Source organism: Amblyraja radiata, chromosome 1 (genome assembly GCF_010909765.2).
Source record: "Amblyraja radiata isolate CabotCenter1 chromosome 1, sAmbRad1.1.pri, whole genome shotgun sequence".
Taxonomy (NCBI): Eukaryota; Metazoa; Chordata; class Chondrichthyes; order Rajiformes; family Rajidae; genus Amblyraja; species Amblyraja radiata.
Window position 1 is genome coordinate 123,326,879 of NC_045956.1, and position 22,235 is coordinate 123,349,113.

The following is a 22,235-nucleotide window of genomic DNA, read 5'->3' on the forward strand; positions in this document are numbered from 1 at the left end:
AAAGGTAAAATATATACATATTAAAAACAAAATTACAGATAAATAACAATAGCAGCTGAGGTAGAACCATTCAGTTGAATGTGAGTGTTATTTGTTATTTTGCATTGTTAAGTTCACGTATGGCTATGGGGTAGAAGCTGTCTCTGAGTCTTGTTTGTGCGAGTTTTGAAAGACCTGTACCGTCTGCCAGAGGGCAGCAGGTGGAACAGGTTGTGTCCAGGGTGGGAAGGGTCCTTCAGGATGTTGGCTGCCCTGCCAAGGCAGCGAGAGCTGAAGATGTCCTTCAGGGAGGGCAGTGGGCAGCCAGTGATTTTTTGTGCGGTGGTGATGACCCTTTGAAGGGCTCTCCTGTCTGCTGCAGAGCAGCTGGCATACCATGTGGTTATACAGTACGCCAGCACACTCTCGATGGAGCAGCGGTAGAAGGACACCAGCAGCTTCTCCTCCAGGTTGTTTTTCCTGAGGATCCACAGAAAGTAGAGTCGCTGCTGGGCCTTCTTGACTGCTTCTTGAAGCGACACCAGGCAGGTTAAGTGAAATTGTTTTTATTCACAGAAAACAAAACCAGACTCGTGAAAACCGCGTGCCCAGCTGTGCTTACAAAACACAGCTCCTGTCACTGGGAGGAGCGCTGATAACTGGCTAAAAGCCCTCGAACTAACCCCCGTGGTCACGTGACCGTGCCGACCATTGAAGATGGTTCTGACTTCCCAGCCCCACCACTAGGTGCTGCTGCAATATGTAGGAAGGTAATGCAGATGCTGGTTTACACCATAGACACAAAATGCTGGAGTCATTCAGCTGGTCATGGCAGCATGTCTGGAGAAAAGGAATAGGTGACGTTTTGGGTCGAGATGTTTCTTCAGAATAGAGAATAGTTTAGCAGTTTTTCATGGATGATAAACTGCTTTGTTTACCATAATGGTGTAACAAAGAGACAATGTCAGGCATCAGAGGATGAATTGTCAGATTTATAACTCGCCTGCTTCAGAGCAAAATGATAGGCCTAATGTCATTGTGGGATAATTCCTTGTCATTTAACTTGTTAAAAAGATAGCATCACGCAGTCACATGGGAGAACATTCAAACTCTACACATGACCAGCTGCGCCACTTGGCTGCCCATGAGGGGCAGCCAGTTACCTCGCTGTATCCATGCTGTATCTCTAAAACTAAACCCTCACCTCAGGAACTCATCTCTGTGACAAGATCTGGGACCGCATGGTCCTGACAAAAGTCAAACTAGGGTTTGGTGAGTCGGTCGTGGGGGAGACAGTGCTGTATGACAGCACTGTTAACAACAGCTTCTATCATTTTTCTGATGATTGAAAGCAGATTAATTGAACAGTTATTCGCTAAAACAGATTTATTACAACACAAAAGGCGACTTTTCATCCTATCAGATCCATGGTTGGCTCTCAACTGAGTGATCTTATCAGTCCTATTCCTCTCATTTCAGATAGCCTGTAACTTATTCTCAACCATATGCCCATGAAATCTACTTTACCTGCACCAAAGGTTAGTTTACTGAGCATCATGTCTCTGCTGTGAGGAGAAGCTAGAGCATTAATCACTCTCCCATGTCATGATAGGGAGAATGTGCAAGATCCTCACAACACAGCATCGCAAACAGATTAAATCTGGTTTCCAGAGTTGTGGGACAACAGAACGGACTGCTGCATCATTGTGCTAGGCTTGATTTGTCCTGCAGATAGACACATAATGCATGAGTAACTCAGCAGGTCAGGCAGCATCTCTGGAGAAAAGGAATAGGTGAAATTTTGGGCCGACACCCTTCTTCAGACTCTGCTTCTGGCGAGCTGCACATACCTACATAATTTTCCACATTGTCGGGAGATTACTTAACTTTAACTAGAGTGGAACAATTTAGCTAGAAGCACATATAGTTCTGGAGCACAGCTCTTTGGTACTACATCTCGTCATTGTCTAGTTCCATGGATTTTGCTATGGTATATGCATTGAATATTTCTAGGAGTAAATATAGAAGAGCAGGAAGTTCTAGGATTTCTGGCCACCAAGACAATAAAAAGATCATCACAATGGGCGAAAGGCATCATACAATTTCTCGAAAGCAAGACATTTATTGATTTAAACAGAATCAAGATATAAAAGCCAATCTTTATAAAACTTGACAAAGGTCGTTAGAACATGAGAATATAAAAATAGTAGCAATAGTGTGTGAGGAAAGGATGTTAAACAATAAGCATAAATTCCCTAGGTTATGCCTGGTATGTTGAAATACAAATATAAAACTAGCTTGAAAGATTGAGAGATTGGAAAACCTATGACCATCGTTGCATAGACTCAGAAGGTCAGCATGCTAAAATCTCCAATGTGACCTTAATTGGCGGTCTACATTCTGACATTGATGCCTGACACACAGCATTTGCCACCCTTAATACTCAGGATGACAGATGTCTCATGACTAGCTGGTGCAGTGCTGGACGCAGCCATTTGATACAATTCACATTGCAGCTACTTCCTGCCTCGTTGATTATCCCACACCTCAGACTGGCTTCAATCCACATGTGACACACGACTGGGTCAATCATCATGTTAGAGGTGACAATACATGCAGAAGAACAGCAAGACTTCCCTCCCCTGTATTTTCTCTCACCTTGTTGTACATTTTAATGCATATGTTCTATAATTGTCATGGGAAGAATATCTACGGGGTCTTTGTGCTACTCTTTCCACTCTTAATCTTTACCTTTTCTTTTCTTCTGAAGCATTCTCTCAGGATTGAGGATGATTCCAAGTATCCCGCCACTCTAAGTCTGTGATTTCTGCGGTTGTTGATATGGGCTGTGTGCGACCGACAGCCTCTACCACATATGTGGCTGGAGGTGCAGTTTTAACAATGGTATATGGTTCACTCTTTTATTCTGCGATTGCTTGTCTTTTATGTGCTCCTGATGCATAAACTCAGCTCTCTCTATGCCATCCAGAATGTTCCTTCTCTATTTTGACCTGACTAGTGTCAGTGAGGAAATTATATTATTAAACTAGACTAAGTGGGACCCGTTGGGTCCCAGCATCACACAGGAGGGCTGGTCATCCAACGCAATATTCCACCTCTCCACCAATTCTAATATTGGTGGTCAGTTGGGGGGGGGCTTTCTGGAGCGCTAGTATGGGTGTTATGGGCTGAAGGGACTGGTTTCCAGAGGGCTAGTATGCAAATTGTGTGCCAAATGGATTCTTGCCCTGGCGTCTCAGTCAATCAAGCCTGTTGTGCTGGCAACTCACTCACTCACGGCTGGTGGGCTGGTAGTTGACTCACGGCTAATCCTTGAAATTCTATTTCAAGCAGGGTATAAGGCCACCAAATTCAAGTGCAGTTTCTTACCACTTCTAGCAGGGTGCAAGGCCACCAAATTCAAGTGCAGTTTCATACCATTTGAAGTAGGGTGCAAAGCCACTAAAGACAGCGAGTCGTGACCTCTCCCTCCTCCATCTTGCAGAGACTGAGCCACACCCACATTACCGGGTTTTATAACCCCTCCCCCCCCACCGGAAAAGGTGTGGCTTTAATGGAGTGATTGACAGGCGAGAGATTCACAACATTTTAAAAAAAACTAATAACACTTTTATTTTTCATTGATGGGAAGAATTCTCTGCACCTGCTCAGCGGAGGGGGACTGAGTAAGATGGCCAAAAATCACAGCCGTATGTGGTAGCGTTTTATCTAAAATCAATATACAGTGCAAACAGGAAGTAAGTGCATTTACAGTAGTGCCTTTTAACTTCAGGCCAAAGCACCCAAGCCACCATTTGCAGTAAGTAATGCATTTCAACTTCATGTCACCATTTGCAGTAAGTAGTGCCTTTCAACTTCAAGCCAATGCACCCAAGCCACCATTTGCAGTAAGTAGTGCCTTTCAACTTCAAGCAAAAGCACCCAAGCCACCATTTGCAGTAAGTAGTGTCTTTCAACTTCAAGCCACAATTTGCAGTAATAGTGCCTTTTCTACTTCAAGCCAAAGCTCCCAAGCCACCACTTGCAGTAAGTAGTGCCTTTGAACTTCAAGCCACAATTTGCAGTAAGTAGTGCCTTTCAACTTCAAGCCAATGCACCCACACCCCCATTTGCAGTAAGTAATGCATTTTAACGTCAAGCCATTGCACCCAAGCCACCATCTGCAGTAAGTAGTGCCTTTCAACTTCAAGCCACACCCAAGCCACCATTTGCAGTAATAGTGACTTTCAACTTCAAGCCAAAGCTCCCAAGCCTCCATTTGCAGTAAGTAGTGCCTTTCAACTCCATGCCACCATTTGCAGTAAGTGGTGTCTTTCAACTTCAAGCCACACCCAAGCCATAATTTGCAGTAAGTGGTGTCTTTCAACTTCATGCCACACCCAAGCCATCATTTGCAGTAAGTAGTGCCTTTCAACTTCAAAGCTCCTAAGCCACCATTTGCAGTAAGTTGTGTCTTTCAACTTCAAGCCACACCCAAGCCACCATTTGCAGTAAGTAGTGCCTTTCAAATTCAAGCCAAAGCAACCAAGCCACCATTTGCAGTAATAGTGCCTTTCAACTTCAAGCCAAAGCAACCAAGCCACCATTTGCAGTAATAGTGCCTTTCAACTTCAAACCAAAGCTCCCAAGCCACCATTTGCAGTAAGTAGTGCTTTCAACTTCAAGCCAAAGCACCCAAGCCACCATTTGCAGTAAGTACTGCCTTTCAACTGCAAACCAAAGCACCCAAGCCACCATTTGCAGTAAGTACTGTCTTTCAACTTCATGCCACCATTTACAGTAAGTAGTGCCTCTCAACTTCAAGCCACAATTTGCAGTAAGTAGTGCCTTTCAACTTCAGGCCAATGCACCCATTTGCAGTAAGTAGTGCCTTTCAACTTCAAGCCACACCCAAGCCATCATTTGCAGGAAGTAGTGCCTTTCAACTTCAAGCCAAAGCAACCAATCCACCATTTGCAGTAAGTAGTGCCTTTCAACATCATGCCACCATTTGCAGTAAGTGGTGTCTTTCAACTTCAAGCCACACCCAAGCCACCATTTGCAGTAAGTAGTGCCTTTCAACTTCAAGCCAAAGCAACCAAGCCACCATTTGCAGTAAGTAGTGCCTTTCAACTTCAAGCCAAAGCAACCAAGCCACCATTTGCAGTAATGGTGCCTTTCAACTTCAAGCCAAATCTCCCAAGCCACCATTTGCAGTAAGTAGTGCCTTTCAACTTCATGCCACCATTTGCATTAAGTAGTGCCTTTCAATTTCAAGACGCACCCAAGCCAAGCCATCCAGGGAGGGGGAGGGGGGAGGGAGGGAGAGGGGCTTTATGGAGCGCTAGTATGAACCATTTTAGAACCAATAGACATTTTTTTTTGCAAGCTTTAGAACCAATAGACATTTTTTGCAAGCTTTAGAACCAATGGACATTTTTTGCAAGCTTTAGAACTAATAGTCATTTTTTTGCAAGCTTTAGAACAATAGTCATATTTTTGCAAGCTTTAGAACCAATAGACATTTTTTGCAAGCTTTAGAACCAATAGACATTTTTTTGCAAGCATTTTAGAACCACCGAGTGTGACTGAGGAATGTATGAATAATGCGATGTAAAGCGCCTTGAGTATTCTAGAAAGGCGCTATATAAATCCCATCCATTATTATTATTAATAGTCATTTTTTTGCAAGCATTAGAACTAATAGTCATTTTTTGCAAGCATTTAGAACCAATAGTCATTTTTTTGCAAGCTTTAGAACCAATAGTCATTTTTTTTGCAAGCTTTAGAACCAATAGATATTTTTTTGCAAGCTTTAGAACCAATAGACATTTTTTGCAAGCTTTAGAACCAATAGAGACACATTTTGCAAGCTTTAGAACCAATAGAGACACTTTTTGCAAGCTTTAGAACCAATAGACATTTTTTGAAAGCTTTAGAACCAATAGACATTCTTTTACAAGCTTAAGAACCAATAGACATTTTTTTGCAAGCTTTAGAACCAATAGACACATTCTGCAAGCATTTTAGAACCACTAAGGGCACTTACATTTGAGTAGACATGTGTTCAGTGTTATTCACAGCTCAAAGAAACGTGACCCTCTGCCTTCCTCCATCTTGAAGAATGAGTGAGGCACACCACTTCCTGTTTTTTTATAGTCCCTCCCCCCTGCCGCTAGCGGGGGCAGCAGAGAGAATGGGGAATTTTGTAAAAATATTAATATCTCTGTCATTTTTAATCGACGGGAAAAATCCTCAGCACACATGCGGCGGAGGGGGGCTCTGAGCGAGGTGGCCAAAAATGACGGCCGTAGGTGGCGGCGTTCTCTCGGAAATCGTAGCACAGATGGCCAAAACCGGTCAAGAACAAACTTTTAGTAATATATAGATATAGATGAAGCCTTGTGATCATACCTGAGTGACCAGCCAACCAGTTAATTATTTCTGTGATGGAGCATGCACTGGAGTGCTTGTTTTTGGAGTCTAGTGTTGAGCAGACATCATAGCTTGTCCATTGGAACTGAATGAGTGTAACTAAGGCCTGAATATTGTGGAAGTCGGCCTGGGAGAGGACAATCACCCTGCCAATGCATTGGACAACATTACCAAGGCAACATAGATTGTGGCTCTCTTGAGCATGGAGATGCCTGCTCTAGGTAGTCCATCAGAAACCACAAGAGGGCAGAGACCAAGACATAGATCATGAGATTTGTGATGGATTTCAAATCTTGATCTTTAAAACACTTTTTTTCCTTCAGATAGTCAAAGGCAATTGGTGCACTGAAAATTGTGGTGAATTTCATCATGGATGTTTGCTGTGAGGTGGCTCTCAAGATATGGATGTGTCCAAAGTTTCCCACATTCTTGTTGCACCCCTTTATTGTTGGGGGACGATGGGAAAAGTATCAACTGCATCTGGACAGCCCTGAAGTCCACAATAAAGAACCATCTCCATCCAAGAGATCTCACAGCTTCCTAATAATCATATGCACAAATTCTTGAGTGCTGTCAAAACCATGAATATCCCTACCATTGATGGACATACGTGACATAGATAGAGTGGATGTGGAGAGAATGTTTTTAGTTGTGGGAGAGTCTAGGACCAGAGGGCACAACCTCAGAATAATAGGATGTACCTTTAGAATGTCATGAGGAGCAATTTCTTTAGCCAGAGGGTGAAGAATCTACGGAACTCATTGCAACAGACAGTTATGGAGGCCATTGGGTATTTTTGAAGCGGAGGTTGGTAGGTTATTTAGTAAGGGTATAAAAGGTTACAGGAAGAAGACAGGAGAATGGGGTTGAGAGGGAAAATAGATAAGCCATGATTAAATGGCAGAACAGGCTCAATGGGCCAAATGGTGTAATTACACTCCTATGTCTTGTGGTCATAAGGTGAGCATGAAGAATGGAGGAGAACTGATCAAGGAGTCAGCCAGCATCGGCTGGAAGAATTTCTGAACCCTGAATATGTACTTCACACAAGTTTCCATGGCTCTATCCCGCAGCAAACTATCTGGTATAGTCACACTATCATTCTACACCAACAACATGCTAAGCAAGGTCATGTGTCAACAATAAAACAAGACCACAGGGTAAATCATTGCAAGAGCCTTCCTCAACCGCAGTATTGATTCCATCCATCAGGAGGCACAATGGGACATATAAAGTAACAGGAGGAGTAGACATTTAGCCCTCAGGCTTGTTCTTCCAATCTGCCTAACCATGGATGTTCTTGCACTACAACCATTATTTAACGATGGCTTGCAAGCCATGCTCTTAACCAGGGTTCACAATACATTCACTTTTGCGTGAACCAGTGTCATGTATTTCATTAATTTTTTTCTCACTCACTTCAATACTGCACCTCTTCTTCAAAAACTGCTAGGGAGTGGAGTGACTTCCAAGATAAATGGAAAATTTTCAACTCGTGTCGCCTCCCTCTGGGTCACCCCACTCCAAGGTCACTCCAACCTCAGTGACTGAGCGACAGTTCCCAGACAATGCTTACGTATGCGAATGTTAAGAGGCTAAGTTCCAAGCCCTACCCAGTCATCAGCATGGGTAAGGCAGCAGTTGGGAGCTTTTCATTATCTCCTGTCAAGAAGAGAGATCCAGTTTAGCATGTGATTCTATCTGCAACATAACATTATGCTGCTTTTGATCTATTCTTAGTCAATTTCTAGATATGTCACAGTGGATCTGATTGGGCGTTAATGCAATTCACTGCACATGTTTAGTGCACTAAAAAAGGGTAAAATTCAATTTCAAGACAAGGATATAATTGATGGCATCTTCCGGATTTCCACTTTCAGCTGCGCACATGCATACAATGTAAGATGTTTTCATGGTGTACAGATGAAAATGCTGAATGTTTCACTATCATTACAACTACAACATTTTAAATGTTGGTTAAATGTTGCTTTCAAATTCTTTTTTGAACAAATGTTGGAAAATGTCCTAAATTTGTTTGATAAATGCTGAAAGATTATACCAAACCCCTGACCAATCTTGGAGCAGGATGTGACGTAGATCTGGAGCAAAATCACTTTTAAGTGGGTTTCTGGTGCCATCTATACTCTGGAGTATGACGTTTGTCCTGAAAGGCCTTCTTGTTGTTGCATAAGAAATATGGAAATCAAAATTATATACTTGCCAGAGGCAGAGTATTGAGCACATGGTGTGGGGGAAATGCACATTAGTGTGCACATCACAGCTCAAACTAAGTAAATGTTCAATGATCAATGTGGCATGACAGGTCATGTGGACGTACTGTAGCAGACATGGTGACAGTGGTTTAGTTAAGAGTTTAGGGATACAGCATAGAAAAATGCCTCTCGGCCCACCCAGTTCACGCCATTGATCACCCAATCGCAATATTTCTGTTATCCAACTTTCTCATCCACTCTGTACATATTTGGAGCAATTTTACAGAGTCTACCCTACTTATTTGTTGCTGGCAGCATGATCGAGTGAGATTTTGATAGTTGTTCATCCAATAATGGGTCTGTCCCACTTGGGCGATTTTTCAGGCGACTGCCGGTGACTGTCAAGTTGCCGTCAGTCGCCTGAAAAACCGGCAACTGGAACGGAGACTGTCAGAGTGGAACATACACACACACAAACACATCGCTTCCTTCACCAGCCTGTTAAACAGACACACACTGAACAGGAAGGTTGGCGCTGTAATTAAGAAGCTAAAAATTACAATGTACTTTAAAAGAGGGGGGAAGAAGGGGGAGAAGGGGAGAGAAGGAGTGGAGACATCTTTTAAGAAGCCAGAGATACACGGCTGTGAAGTTCGGCAGACATTAACATTACCGGTCGGTTATCCTTGGTTCTGAAAACTACTGCTTACGTTTTTTTATCCCAATGAAATTCACCAGTCAGCACCGGTTACAACCTACAAGAACCTAAAAGAACTTCCGACCTCCTGGCAACCCACTAGGACCTCCTGGCGACCCACCTACGGCACGAGAATTCTCGCTACTCTCCATGACGGCTTAATTCTAGTCGGCCCTAATTTTTCAACATGTTGAAAAATTTGCGCCGACCAAAATGAGGCTGCGACTAGTTCCCAGAATGCGGGAACTCCTCACAACCATGAAGGCGACTCCCCGGCAACCACCCGCGAACATGTGGTGACTATGGTCTCCTGCAGTCGCCTAAAAGGTCGCCTAAGTGGGACAGGCTCATTAGTCATTGAGTCACGCAGCATAGAAACAGACCCTATGGCCCAACTTGCCCAGGCTGAACAAGATGTCCCATCTAAACTAGTCCTGCTTGCCCGTGTTTGGCCCATATCCCCCTAAACCTTCCCTGTCCATGTACCTGTCCAAATGGATTTTAATTTTACTTCACTGACGGTATCAAGTTGGGAAAAGGGGAAGTACAACAGGATCTGGGGGTCCTTGTACACCAGTCTATGAAAGTAAGCATGTGGGTACAGCAGGCAGTGAAGAAAGCGAATGGTTTTGGTTCCCTAATTTGCGGAAGGACATTCTTGCTATTGAGGGAGTGCAGCGTAGGTTTACAAGGTTAATTCCCGGGATGGTGGGACTGTCATATGCTGAGAGAATAGAGCAGCTGGGCTTGTACACTCTGGAGTTTAGAAGGATGAGAGGTGATCTCATTGAAACATATAAGATTGTTAAGCGTTTGAACACGCTAGAGGCAGGAAACATGTTCCTGATATTGGGGGAGTCCAGAACCAGGGGCCACAGTTTAAGAATAAGGAGTAAGCCATTTAGAATGGAGACGAGGAAACACTTTTTCTCACAGAGAGTGGTGAGTCTGTGGAATTCTCTGCCTCAGAGGGCGGTGGAGGCAGGTTCTCTGGATGCTTTCAAGAGAGACCTAGATAGGGCTCTTAAAAATGTCTATTGTATATCGCCTGTAGGGACGAGACCCTCATCGTGAAAACTTTCTCCCCGGCAATTTCAATTGGAAAATAAAGCTGTCCATGGGGCAGGCAAAAATGCTCCGGAGGTGACTGTCCCACCTGTGCATTATTGCAAACTTAATTCTTCCTCCGCGCGAAAACTTTACAGAGAGTGGCTGGCGAACAAAATAAAAAAGTAGTGTACGTCAAGGGGTGGGGGCAGTGCGTTTGCGTTTGGGGCCGGGGATGTCCTGGTGGCATCAATGGGAAGGTGTAAAAGGGGCGGGGAGAATGAATGAGGGAGTGGTGGAGTTGAGGGACTGCCTCAAGCTGCCGGCGGAGTCGGGTTGTAGCCCCCTTCCTCTTACCCCTGGGTAGTGTGGCCGAAGGCGGAGGTGTCCTGGCACATGTGCGCTGCTCTCTCTCATGGGTCGACAGAGGGCAGCGGCCTCCCTCCCTCCCTCCCTCCCTCCCTCCTTCCCGCGGAGAGCACAGCCGCTGTGCAGCGCCGAGGCAGAGCAGACAGTGGCAGAGTGGGAAGGAGCGCTGTCACTTCCGAACAGTTGAAGCTTGAGTAACTCGGGCTTGTGTGAAGAAACATCTCGCGGAGGGCGAGCCAGAGCCACCAGTCGATGTGTTCAGACCAGGGAATAAAGATGTGAAGAGGAAGGGCAGCGAGACGGCGCCGGGGTCGTGGCGGCATCCGCACACATTCACCATGAGCCACATCGTGATGAAGCCGCGGTCGCGATCCACCAGTTCCCTGCTGATCTCCAACTACGCCGGGTAAAGTCTCGCTTGCACGCTGCTCTCCCACTTCGGCGCTAGTTCCCCGGGCGGGCACAGAGGGGGGAACTCACTCCACGCTCGGGTGCGGGGCTCTCGCCGCTTCACTCTCGGCTGTTTGTATAGCTGGCAAAAAAAGTTGGTGAAGTCTTTGGCACTCATCCCCCACCTCCCCGCAACAGCTTCTTTCCAAACCATACAAACACTGTCTTCATCATTCAAGAGGAAAGATATAATCAGACGTTTTAGAATTTGTTATGTTTCACAAGTTCCCCCTTTACCCGAAACCTACTACAGTGGAAAGAAGTGAATGGATGGAATACGTTAACGATTGTCACATTCCTTTACTTCGGTGCGGGCTTGTTCCAATGCTCTCGGTACCAATATTACCGAGTCAGCTTCAGTGGAAAAGTGCAATAAACTGTCCCATATAGTGAACAAGCCTGAGCAGAGGGTGACATGTTGCACATTTCAGAAATGGCCTGGAGTGTTTTCGCATACATGAAATGTTTTATTGCACAGCCAAATATGAGAACTATTTGGTCCTGAGCAAGTCGGCATAAATAGCATTGAGGTGACTTATTTACATTTTGATAGCTTCTTCTTCATCTTGCGTATGGCGTGCATAGCCTAAAGTTGTAGGATAACTTGTTCTATTTGATCTTATTTGATTGTGCACGTCGGGTTGATTGCATTAGTCAAAACGGGGCGGACCACGTGAAGGTTGCAATCTCCCACCCCATTTTCATAGCTGATTGAAGGAAAATTGTCAGTGAATATATCTGAGTCCTAGTCCTTACGTTCCTTAATCCTCCGAAATTTCCGCCACCTCCAACGGGTCCCACCACTAGCCACATTTTCCTATCTCCACCCCTTTCCGCAGAGACTGTTCCCTCCGTAACTCCCTGGTTAACATCCCTTCCCTCCCAAACCACACCCTCCCCAGGTACCGTCCCCTGCAAACGCAGAAGATGCAACACTTGTTATATCTCCTTCCTCGACTCTGTCCAGGGACCCCGACAGTCCTTTCATATTAGGCAGAGGTCCACTTGTACCTCCTCCAACCTCATCTACTGTATCCGTTATTCAAGATGTGGACTCTCTAACACATCAGCGAGAACAAATGCAGACTGGGCGATCGTTTCACGGAACACCTTTGCTAAGCCCGTGTGAATCAACCTGATCTCCCGGTTGTGGGACACTTTAATTCACCTTCCCATTCCTACACAGACCTTTCTGTCCTCGGTCTCCTCCATTGTCAGAGTGAGGCTAAACGCAAATTGGATGAACAGCATCTCATATTTCGCTTGGGCAGCTTACAGCCCAGTGGTATGATTATTGATTTCTCTCACTTCAGGTAGCCCCGACATTCCCTCTCTCTCTCTATCCCTCCCCCACCCAAGTCTCATTAGCTTCTCATTTTCACCCTACAAACAGCTTACAATGGCCTACATTTTTGCCCTACAACAGCTTACAGAATCTGAAGGTTTCGGCCCGAAACATTGCCTATTTCCTTCCTCCATAGATGCTGCTGCACCCGCTGACTTTCTCCAGCATTTTTGTCTACTTACAATGGCCTGTTTCCTTTATCATCGTTACTTTTTTGCCTATCTTTCATTCATTGTTCTTTATCTCTCCACATCACCGTCTATATCTCTCGTTTCCCTTATCCCTAACCAGTCTGAAGAAGGGTCTCAACCCGAAATGTCACCCATTCCTTCTCTCCAGAGATGCTGCCTGTCCCGCTGAGTTACTCCAGCTTTTTGTGTCTACCTTCGGTTTAAACCAGCATCTGCAGTTCCTTCTTACACAATTCCTGCTCCTTGTGTAACTATGTGATCTTTAAGTGCTACTGAATTGGCTGATGGAGCATCGAGCTAATTTACGCTCATTAGGTAAATTGGAACATGCATATGTTGTTATGCAACATACAAAAGATAATTGCATATGTTGTTATTTTCACTGAAAACTTCTGCATGACTTAATTGCAAATTAAATATGTCCTTGACAACAAATAACATGGGCGCTATATTCTTGTCCTACAGGATAGACACTGTCCATGTAACTGGTCTCACAGAGCAGGGTTTTAATGTTACAATTAGCACCTGTTATCTGTGGTTAGAATGACTTGGATTATTAGTTTACAAATGTAATTTAAATGTACAGTATCCTACACTTTGACTTTGCATGTGTTTGGGAGCATGAGCTCTGGCACTTGCTGCAACTGCAAGCCATCTTGCCAACATGTAAATGAAGGATGCAGTGAAAGAAAGGTGCGATAACTGCCTCTCTAATTACAGGGATGAGAGAGTTCAAAATAACGGATGTGTAGGAAAATACAGTTTTCCTAACAAATGCAGCAAGATTTCATGGAATGCTTTTTCCGACCTTGCATCCTCAAGTCTTATATCAAATTTGACCTAATTCTTAAAAATATATCTGATTCTGTTTTTTTAAACATCTCATATTCCAGTTACAGTATAAACATTACATTCTACAATTTTAAGTAATAACTAGACTAACTTGGGCCCATTGGGTCCCTGTCACACAGGAGGCCTGGTCCCCCAATGCAATCCGTTCCCCAATGCAATATTCCACCACTCACCCGTTCCCCCAACGCAACCCATTCCCCCAACGCAATATTCCACCACTCACCCCTATCCCACTCACATCAAATCCACCCCGTACGGTCCCCCTCTCCCTTATACCCCCATCCCACCCCCCTGCCACTCCAACCACGTCCTCTACCCCACTCCTCGCTCTCGTTCCCTCCGCCCTCCTCCTCTCTCTCCCCCTCCCTCTCTCCGCACCCCTCTCGCCCCCTCTCCCCTCCCCCTCCCTTCCCTCCCTCCTCCCTCATCCTCCCCTCTCTCCCCCTCCCTCATCCTCTCCCCCCCCTTCCCTCCCGCATACCCTCTCTCCCCGCCATCATCCCTCTCTCCCTCATCCCTCTCTCCCCTCTCCCTCCCCCCATCCCTCTCTCCCGTCTTCCTTCCTCCCTCATCCTTCTCTACCCCCTCCCTCTGTCTTCTCCCCCCCCCCCCGTGCTGTGGGCCAGGCTGCGGTGCTCCCTCTCTCTGTGTAACGGTGCGGTGCATTATGGTCGCTCCCGGTGTCCGCGCCCACGGGCAGGAGCCGCTGGAGCGCTGCCCGTCCCTCTTCCCCATTTCCCTTAACCTCCTCCCCTCACTCCCATTCCCTGCCCCAGCATCTACCCAGGTCGTAGAGCAGCGCCAGGGCCTGGTACTTGGCCTGGTTCTCGTACTCGGCCTGGCCCTGACTGTAGGCGGCCGAAGTACAAGGACCTGGCCCTTGACGGAGCCGGGCTCGCTGTGCCGGGGTCGGGGTGAGGGTGGTGGGCGGCTGAGCCAGACCTGCCCGCAAAGCAGGAAGTGGAGGCTGTGCTGCAGGATGGCTGCGGCATGGCGGCACCCGAGGCGCTGGTACACCTTGACCAGGCCCCGGGATTGGGCACCTCTCCAGCCCTCAGCTCGGTCGCTGCTTGGGATCCAGTCCAGGCCCCGACAGCGGACGTGGCTAATCAGTGTGGTGAAGGTGCCAGGAAGGGGCGCCGCTGTCCCGACGACACCCCTTCCTGAGTGACGGGAGGAGACCAATCTGCGTGGCGGTGACTGACAGCAATCTGCACATGAGCATTTTTTTAATGATTTTTAAACCTTAATAACTTTTACAATATACCGTAGATCAGAACAAAACGTGTTGCACTCACAGCACAGGAGTATGGTGAGTAAGGGGACGAAAAATTGGAGCGCTATCACATACGTTTTTGTGCAAATAGAAAAAATGCGCAAACCGGAAGAGCACAAGATCAGAGTTTTAGTTATGTATATAGATAGATTAATCTCTCACCGCCCTACATACACCTATTTTTCACCACTATCCTGCCCCAGTCACCTTTCTCCTTTCCCCTCCATACACTTATCTCCCAACCCCGAGTCCCTTTCCCGTTATTCCGCCCTGGCCACTTCCACCCATATCCCTCCCTCTGGCTTTACATCCCACCCCTCTCACCTTCCCTGACACCCTTTTGTCTTTTCATCTCTACCCTTTGTCACTCACTCCACCCATCTTCCAATCAAACCCTCTTCACATGTATTGTCCTGACCCCACCCCTCTTTTCCAGCTTTCTCTCGGCTAATACAATTAGTCTGAAGTAGGGCCCCAACCCAAAATGTTGCCTGTCCATTCCCTCTATAGGTGTTGCCTGACTCGCTGAGTTCCGCCCATTTGTATTTTGCTCAAGATTCCAACATCTGCAATTCCTTGTGTTCCCTGCTTCGAAATGTATTCGCTTGCAGAACGAGGGCATTACTATCATAGAAGTCGTGCATTACCCTTCCTTAATTGGCTTGGAAAGTGGCGGTGAGCCACCTTTTGAACTCCTACAAATGATCCATTACCTGTCAATCCATTACCTTCTAACCTTGTCCATTATTTCCAATGAGGAAAGACAATTTATTTATCAAAACACTTTTTGCCAACTGGCTTCATTTTTCAGAGGAGCAATTTCCTAGTATATACAGATGTATATTATCCACCAGCAGCGCAATTAATGGTAATTTGGAACAAGATGTATAACGTGGAAAAGTAGTGGGTAGATTTCCCCGTCTAGGAGGTTCTGCCTCTCTAATATGCCCCATTATGCTTAATGTTACTCAGGATGGACACTGTAACTAAGATTTCTTGCAATAGATGTGCAATGAGATATGTAAAACAGATGGAATGCACATTTTGTTATCAAGGAACTTATTTAATGTTGCTCCAAATTGCCTACAGGAAGGGGATGATGGTAAGCCATGGCCGTGGGGTTACTGTGATAGCTGCAACACACCATAACATCTATATTTTGAGCTTCAACATCAATTAACATAGAGTATAGAGCAGTACAGCACAGGAACAGACCTTTTAGCACACAATGTCTGTGCAAAACATGATGCTAGGTTAATCTCCTCGATCTTCATGTGATCGATATTCCTCCATTCCCTCCCATTTCCCTCAATATTATGACATATTAAATGTACTTGGATACAAAGATGGGCATCAATAAAATATGGGTATTAACAGTTAAACCAATAGAGAATTTGGTCTGTTGCATATCAATTACCAACAAGGCTTTCAAAGTGGCATCTGCATGTTGGTATCCTGGTTATGTTTACCTTCCCTGCAAAGTCCACTATTTGGCAAAGTGAGTGAACTGAGTTAATAGGTAATAATCTGCAGATATCGCAGCCACTGGGCATACCAAACAAGCAATTAAATTAAATAAAGAAAGTGCTGGAGTAACTCAGCAGGTCAGGCAGCATTTCTGGAGAACATGGATAGGTGACATTTTGGGTCAGGACCCTTCTTCAGACTGAACAAAAGACCACCTATCCATGTTCTCTAGGGATGCTGCCTGTCCACTGAGTTTCTCCACCACTTTGTGTCCTTTTGTGTACACCAGCATTTGCATTTCTTTGTTGACAATGAGATAAACTATTATTGGCTTTTGGCAGATTTGTGACAAAACATACCATTTATTTCTTTGGAAAAACTCAACATTCTCCTCTAACAAATTAATATTTGTAATCTCTCAGTTTTATGAAAATGCGGAGAGTGGCCACATTATCGTTTGCAAAAATGTCTGGTTAGCCTGGGAAAAAAGCTATTTTAGAATTTGTGGCTGGTATAATGTGGCTTTTCCCTGCAGTGATAAATATGTATGCATTAGCTGTTCAGAAAAAACTGGTAACATCTGGGTTGGATGTTACCCAAGTAGAATATGAAGATATGTGAAGAATATGAAAATAGGAACTGTGGCAATACTGATCAGTTGGAGGTGGAATGAGGAGCAGACAAAAGTGTGTAAATGGTGGAATCTGATGAGAAAGGAAGGCAGTGAGTGAAATGTAGAATCAGAGTGAAGGATGGCAAATGTAAGAGAAAATAAAAGGGTATATATAGAGCCAGTGAAGAAAAATTGGAGAGCTGGAAAATGGAAGGGAAAGGATGAGCATGTGGAGGAAAGGAAAGTAACCAGGGTGGCAAAGGCTGTGAGTGGAGAGGAAGTTGCTTGCCAGGGGGGAGATTGGATTGGGAAGTGTAACAAAATTGAAGAATTTAATGTTCAGAGCACTGGGTTGCAAGTTACCAAAGTAGAATCAGAAGTGTTGTTCGTCCAAATCCGTGTAACCTCACTCTGGCAGTGGAGGAGGCCCAGGACAGACATGTCAGTATGGGAAGGGGAAGGGAAATTGAAATGGCTCGCAATTGGAGCTTCAGTTGTCCCTGGCGGGCTTCACGTAAATGTACGTGAAGCGATCACCTAGTCTACCCTTGAAGGTCTCACTGAAGCAGAGAAAGCTACATCGGGAGCACAGAATGCAGTAGACGAGGTTGGCATGGGTACATGTAAACCTCTGTCTCACCTGGAAAGGCTCTTGCGGTGCAGGTGAGGGAGCAGGTGCAGGGACAGATGCTGTATCTCCTGCGGCGCAGGGTAAAGAGCCTGGGGATGAAGAGGGGTTAATGGGCAGCATTCAGCCAACTTGGGAGTCACGGAGAGAGTGGTGTCTGTAGAAAGCGGATAAAGTTGGGAAGGGGAAGATGTGACTGGTGGTGGGATCACATTGAAGCTGGTGGAAGTCTTGGAGAATGATGTGTAAGATGTGGTAGGTGGGATGAAAGGTAAGGACCAAGGAAACACTCTCCTTCTTCTATCAGTGGGAAGGATGGTTGAGAGCAGAACAACAGTAAATGGGGAAGACACCCTTGAAAGCTCCGTCTGAATCTGTAGGGGAGAAACCACATGACCAGAAAACGAGAAGACAATCAGATGTCCAAGAGTGGAAAACCTCGTTGTGCGGGCAGCTGCGGCAGAGATGGAGAAACTGCTGGAAAGGGAAGACGTCCTTGCAAGAGACGGGGTGGGAGGAGGTGGTGTAGTTAAAGTAACTGTTGGAGTCAGTGGGCTTGTAGTTGATGATGATTTGTACTTAATGAAGTGCCAAACTAAGACATAATATTCACATTCATAATTTTGGATATAACATTGCAACTTTGTAGAAGAATTATCTCTTGTATACCAGCTTTATACTTATTTTATATTGCTTTAGGAAGTTTTTTTAGCTACACAGTGCCCCAGACCTTGAGAGCACTGATGTTGTTCATAATTGAAAGCAACTTAAATTATTAATGATTACACAGCTCCCAGTCAAGCCAAAAGTTATGAATGTCGATACTCCCTCTGCTCAAATTATACTCTCAATCAATAGCACACTCCTTACAAATTATAGCTAAAATATCAGATCTAATGCTATAGGGAAATATTGATGAAGAGCTCCATTTCATTCACATCTTTGAATTAATGTTTAGGTTGCAATTTCTTGTTATAAAGCAAAGCAAGAATTTAATTGTCCTACCTGGGACATATGACAATAAACTCTCTTGACTTGTCTTGACTAGTCCAGTTGTAGTCAGCTGACCAGAATGGTGCAGGACGAGTTGAATAGGTTCAGATGTGATGCAATTAATTCAGGTTTTAAGTAAACATTTTATGAAATAAGATCTGGAATGAATCCTATGGAGTTGCAAGACGTCACATTAGTTCTAATTAGATAGGATGCTGTTTTCATTTGCTTTGAAGTCCACTTTTACAAAAAAGCCTTTATGGAATTGTTTAAATTTTGCCAGAGGAGTCACAAAGTATTAATAGAAATGTATTCATTCATTCCTGCCCACAATTCTCTCCAGGGTTCTAGTCAGGCCATCTTGGACATGATGGTATAAGACATTTTTATGCTTGGATGAAGGACTGGTCATCCATCTTATTATTATTTGTGTTACTACACTCAGCTGTGGGATTACCTTGGTTTGTGGTGGAAGTTGTAACTCCCCTCGACATCTATGGTGAATAGGATAAATGGAAAAGTGTGTTTGAGTCCAATTTATTCAATATGCTGTTTATTTATACAATTCCTTTTTTGATTTGTTAGCACACACTCAATTATGTTTCCCCCTTTTGGTCGTGACTAAAAATAAATGTCAAGATAAATAATCTTCCAAAGTACATGTGCCTCCACCAAATCCACAGAGATGTGAGTGGCAATGTTCCGACATCGGGACTGAAAAAAAGATTAGTAATGTAAGAGCTTTAAGATGATGCAGTATCATTTTTTATGAGGTCTAATTAGACACATTAGACACCTTAAGGGCATGTCCCACTTTCCCGAGTTATTCACGAATTCTCCTCAGTTATTCACGACTTCTCCCGAGTTTTCAAACTCGCAGAATGTTCGTAACGAGTCCGTAGGAGGCCGAAGGAGCCTGTGGATATATCGTGTCGGCTCGTTATGTCAGCCGTAGGCACTCGGGGCTGTTTTTTTACTCGTGAACATTTTTCATCAGGCTGGAAAAAACGTCCCGACTTACCTGATGCCCCACGTACCTACGGCTGGCATAACGAGCCGCTACGATATATCCACGGACTCGTTACGAACATTCTGCGAGTTTAAAAACTCGGGGGAATTTGTGAATAACTCAGGAGAATTCGTGAATAACTCGGGAAAGTGTGACAGGCCTTTTAGAACTGTGACTCTAGGAACTGAGTGATAGCAATTAGTGTTTATAGAATTATAAAGAACTGGATGCAGTATAAAGAACCATTTCACTTTGCTGGAACGGCAGAATTAATGGTAGCCTGCACTCAAATGTACATTTGTTATGACTTTTTTTAGATATTAAGTAGTATTATTACAACCTTTCCAGTAAAGATGGTAAGCTTAAAGGAACCATGGAAACTAGGGCCCCAGTGGATTGAAGGTAAGCACAGGAACCAGAATCCTGGTGAATTGAATGGAGCATGGGTACATAGGCCAGGGTGAGAGCAAGGGAGATGGCGAGTATAATCTAGTGCCGAACCTTCGCAATTTTCAAATGGTTGGCAAACACAATCAAAGCTTTACTGTGCTTAAATCATTAATAGGGTTGCATATCTGCCTGTGCTTTATTATTGGATGGGCATTTTGATTTGTATTATATACTTATCATGAAATAATACTTGTAGAGGAACAACAATATTGGCAAGCCATTATACCTTGAGTATTGCTATATATAAGCATGCTGCTCCCACAATCAGGATGATTTCTGTACTGTTGCAAGGATAACTCTTGATCATGAATCTCTGACATATCAGAAATTATGTAAATAAGATATGCCAAAGAATTTAGAAACAATGCTTAAGTAGATAGCAATTTTGCTGTTTAAAAATTAATTGAAAAACGTCATTTATAGAATTTGTCCAACAATGGGTAGGTTTGAAATTGATTAGTTGCCATGCGTTTCTGCAGCCATTGGAATTGTTAAATGCAGCTTGAGTACAGGTGACCCCTGTGTCACGTCCGTTCAGTTATGGAAACTCGCCTGCACAGAATTCACAAATCACTCCTCAAAAAATTGAAACCATAGACTTTGTTGTGGTTGCACTTTGTACTTCGGTTTTGTACTATTATGACCTGGTTATCTAGTATTACTGACTTTTTATGTATTGTATTACTGATTATTGCATATTTATTTGTATGTTATTGCCTGTAGAGCTGCAGCATTTCATCAATTGCTACTACATGTGACACTCTTGACTCTCTTGAGAAATTTAATAAATTATGCTCCCATGGAAAGTATGTGATGAAAAAAAAGTAAATAAAGCGACACAATCTTGTTCTTAACTCGTGTTTCTTGGTGCATGCGTAGATGGAACTGCTTTGCATTATGAAAAAACACATAAGGCTAGTTTCCTCTGAATATAACCACCTCCCTCCTAGTTAATGTATGGGATTGCCTGTATTTTTATTAACAGTATCACATTTCAGAGTTGTTCAGATTGACGTAGTCCGGGACTAATGTTGAACTCTGAGCATGCAGTTAGCCATGCTTCTAGACTGAGTCAGCATGGTGTTTTTATCTCTTTCTGCCACTCTTATGGAGCAATGTATGTTTGTGTGTCAGGTGGTGTGAAAAAGAAACCAGTGAACTTTACTGAGCAACCTTTTACAATAGTGAGGAAAGCCGATGAGAATAACTGGCATCTTGCCTTGCATTTTTTTTGCCGGATGGCCTCAACTTTCGCGGGGAGAGGGGTAGCACCCTGCCGGGTAACCCGGAACGAAATGGAACTCATGCCAAACTGACACTTCGCGGGGTTAATTACCAGGCTGTGTTCGCGGAGGCGGAAGTGGGCGCCGTGCTCCGCCTGGGAACGCTGGCGACCAGAATGTCATCCAGATAAATGAAAACGAAAGGCAGGCCCCGTCCGACCTGGTCCATGAGCCGCTGGAACACCTGCGCGCCGTTCTTCAGGCTGAAAGGTATTCAAAGTCATTCGAACAGGACAAACGGGGTGATGGTGGCGGTTTTGGGAACGTCAGCTGTGTGGACGGGGATTTGGTTATCTCAGATTCAGATTCAACTTTAATTTTTAATTTTAGAGAAAAACGCGGCGCCCTCGAGGTGCGCGGAGAAATCCTGCATATGAGGCACCGGGTAACGGTCCACCGTGGTCACCGCGTTATGGCGCCTGTAATTGCTGCATGGTCTCCACCCCCTAGATGATTTCTGAACCATATATAGTGGGGAGGCCCACGACTGACAGACCGCCGGACAATGCCCATGTCCTCCATCAGTTGGAACTCATCCCGGGTGATGCGCAGTTTGTCTGGCGGGAGGCGGCGCGCCCGGGCATGCACCGGGGGGCCTCGGTGGGGATGTGGTGGGGAGCCGCCCCGCTGAAATCGGGTGTAAGTAGCTCAGGGAAATCAGAGAGCAGGACAACGTACAGGCCCCCGGCGACGGCGTCAAACTACGGGACAGGTGGGTGCGGGCTGCGAGGTGCAATGTCCGACCACGGAATCTTGCGACCGTCCTGTAAATCGACGACGAGGGAGAAAGCGCGTAGGAGAGCGGCTGGGCAACGTTCGCAATGATAAATTTCCACTTGTACATGCGGGAGTCGAAAGTGAGGGTAAGAGTAAGAATACCGTACGTTCGTATATCGCTTCCGTTAACGGCTGAGAGGACGGGGCCCTTCTTACCAGCA

The 22,235-nt window shown here is 44.9% G+C and overlaps 1 protein-coding gene across 4 annotated transcripts in view; it reads left to right on the forward strand.

Moving 5' to 3' along the window:
- LOC116978833 (cAMP-specific 3',5'-cyclic phosphodiesterase 4D-like) overlaps positions 1–22,235 on the forward strand; it is a 724,969-nt gene that overhangs the window by 493,897 nt on the left and 208,837 nt on the right. The window contains exon 1 of one of the 4 annotated variants that reach the window (XM_033030098.1): positions 10,838–11,146. The exons of the other annotated variants lie outside the window; for them this stretch is intronic. Coding sequence (XP_032885989.1) covers positions 11,079–11,146 — 68 coding nt within the window. The 5' untranslated portion in view covers positions 10,838–11,078. Of the gene's footprint in view, positions 1–10,837; positions 11,147–22,235 lie in introns of those variants that run through there. 4 annotated transcript variants of the gene reach the window in all.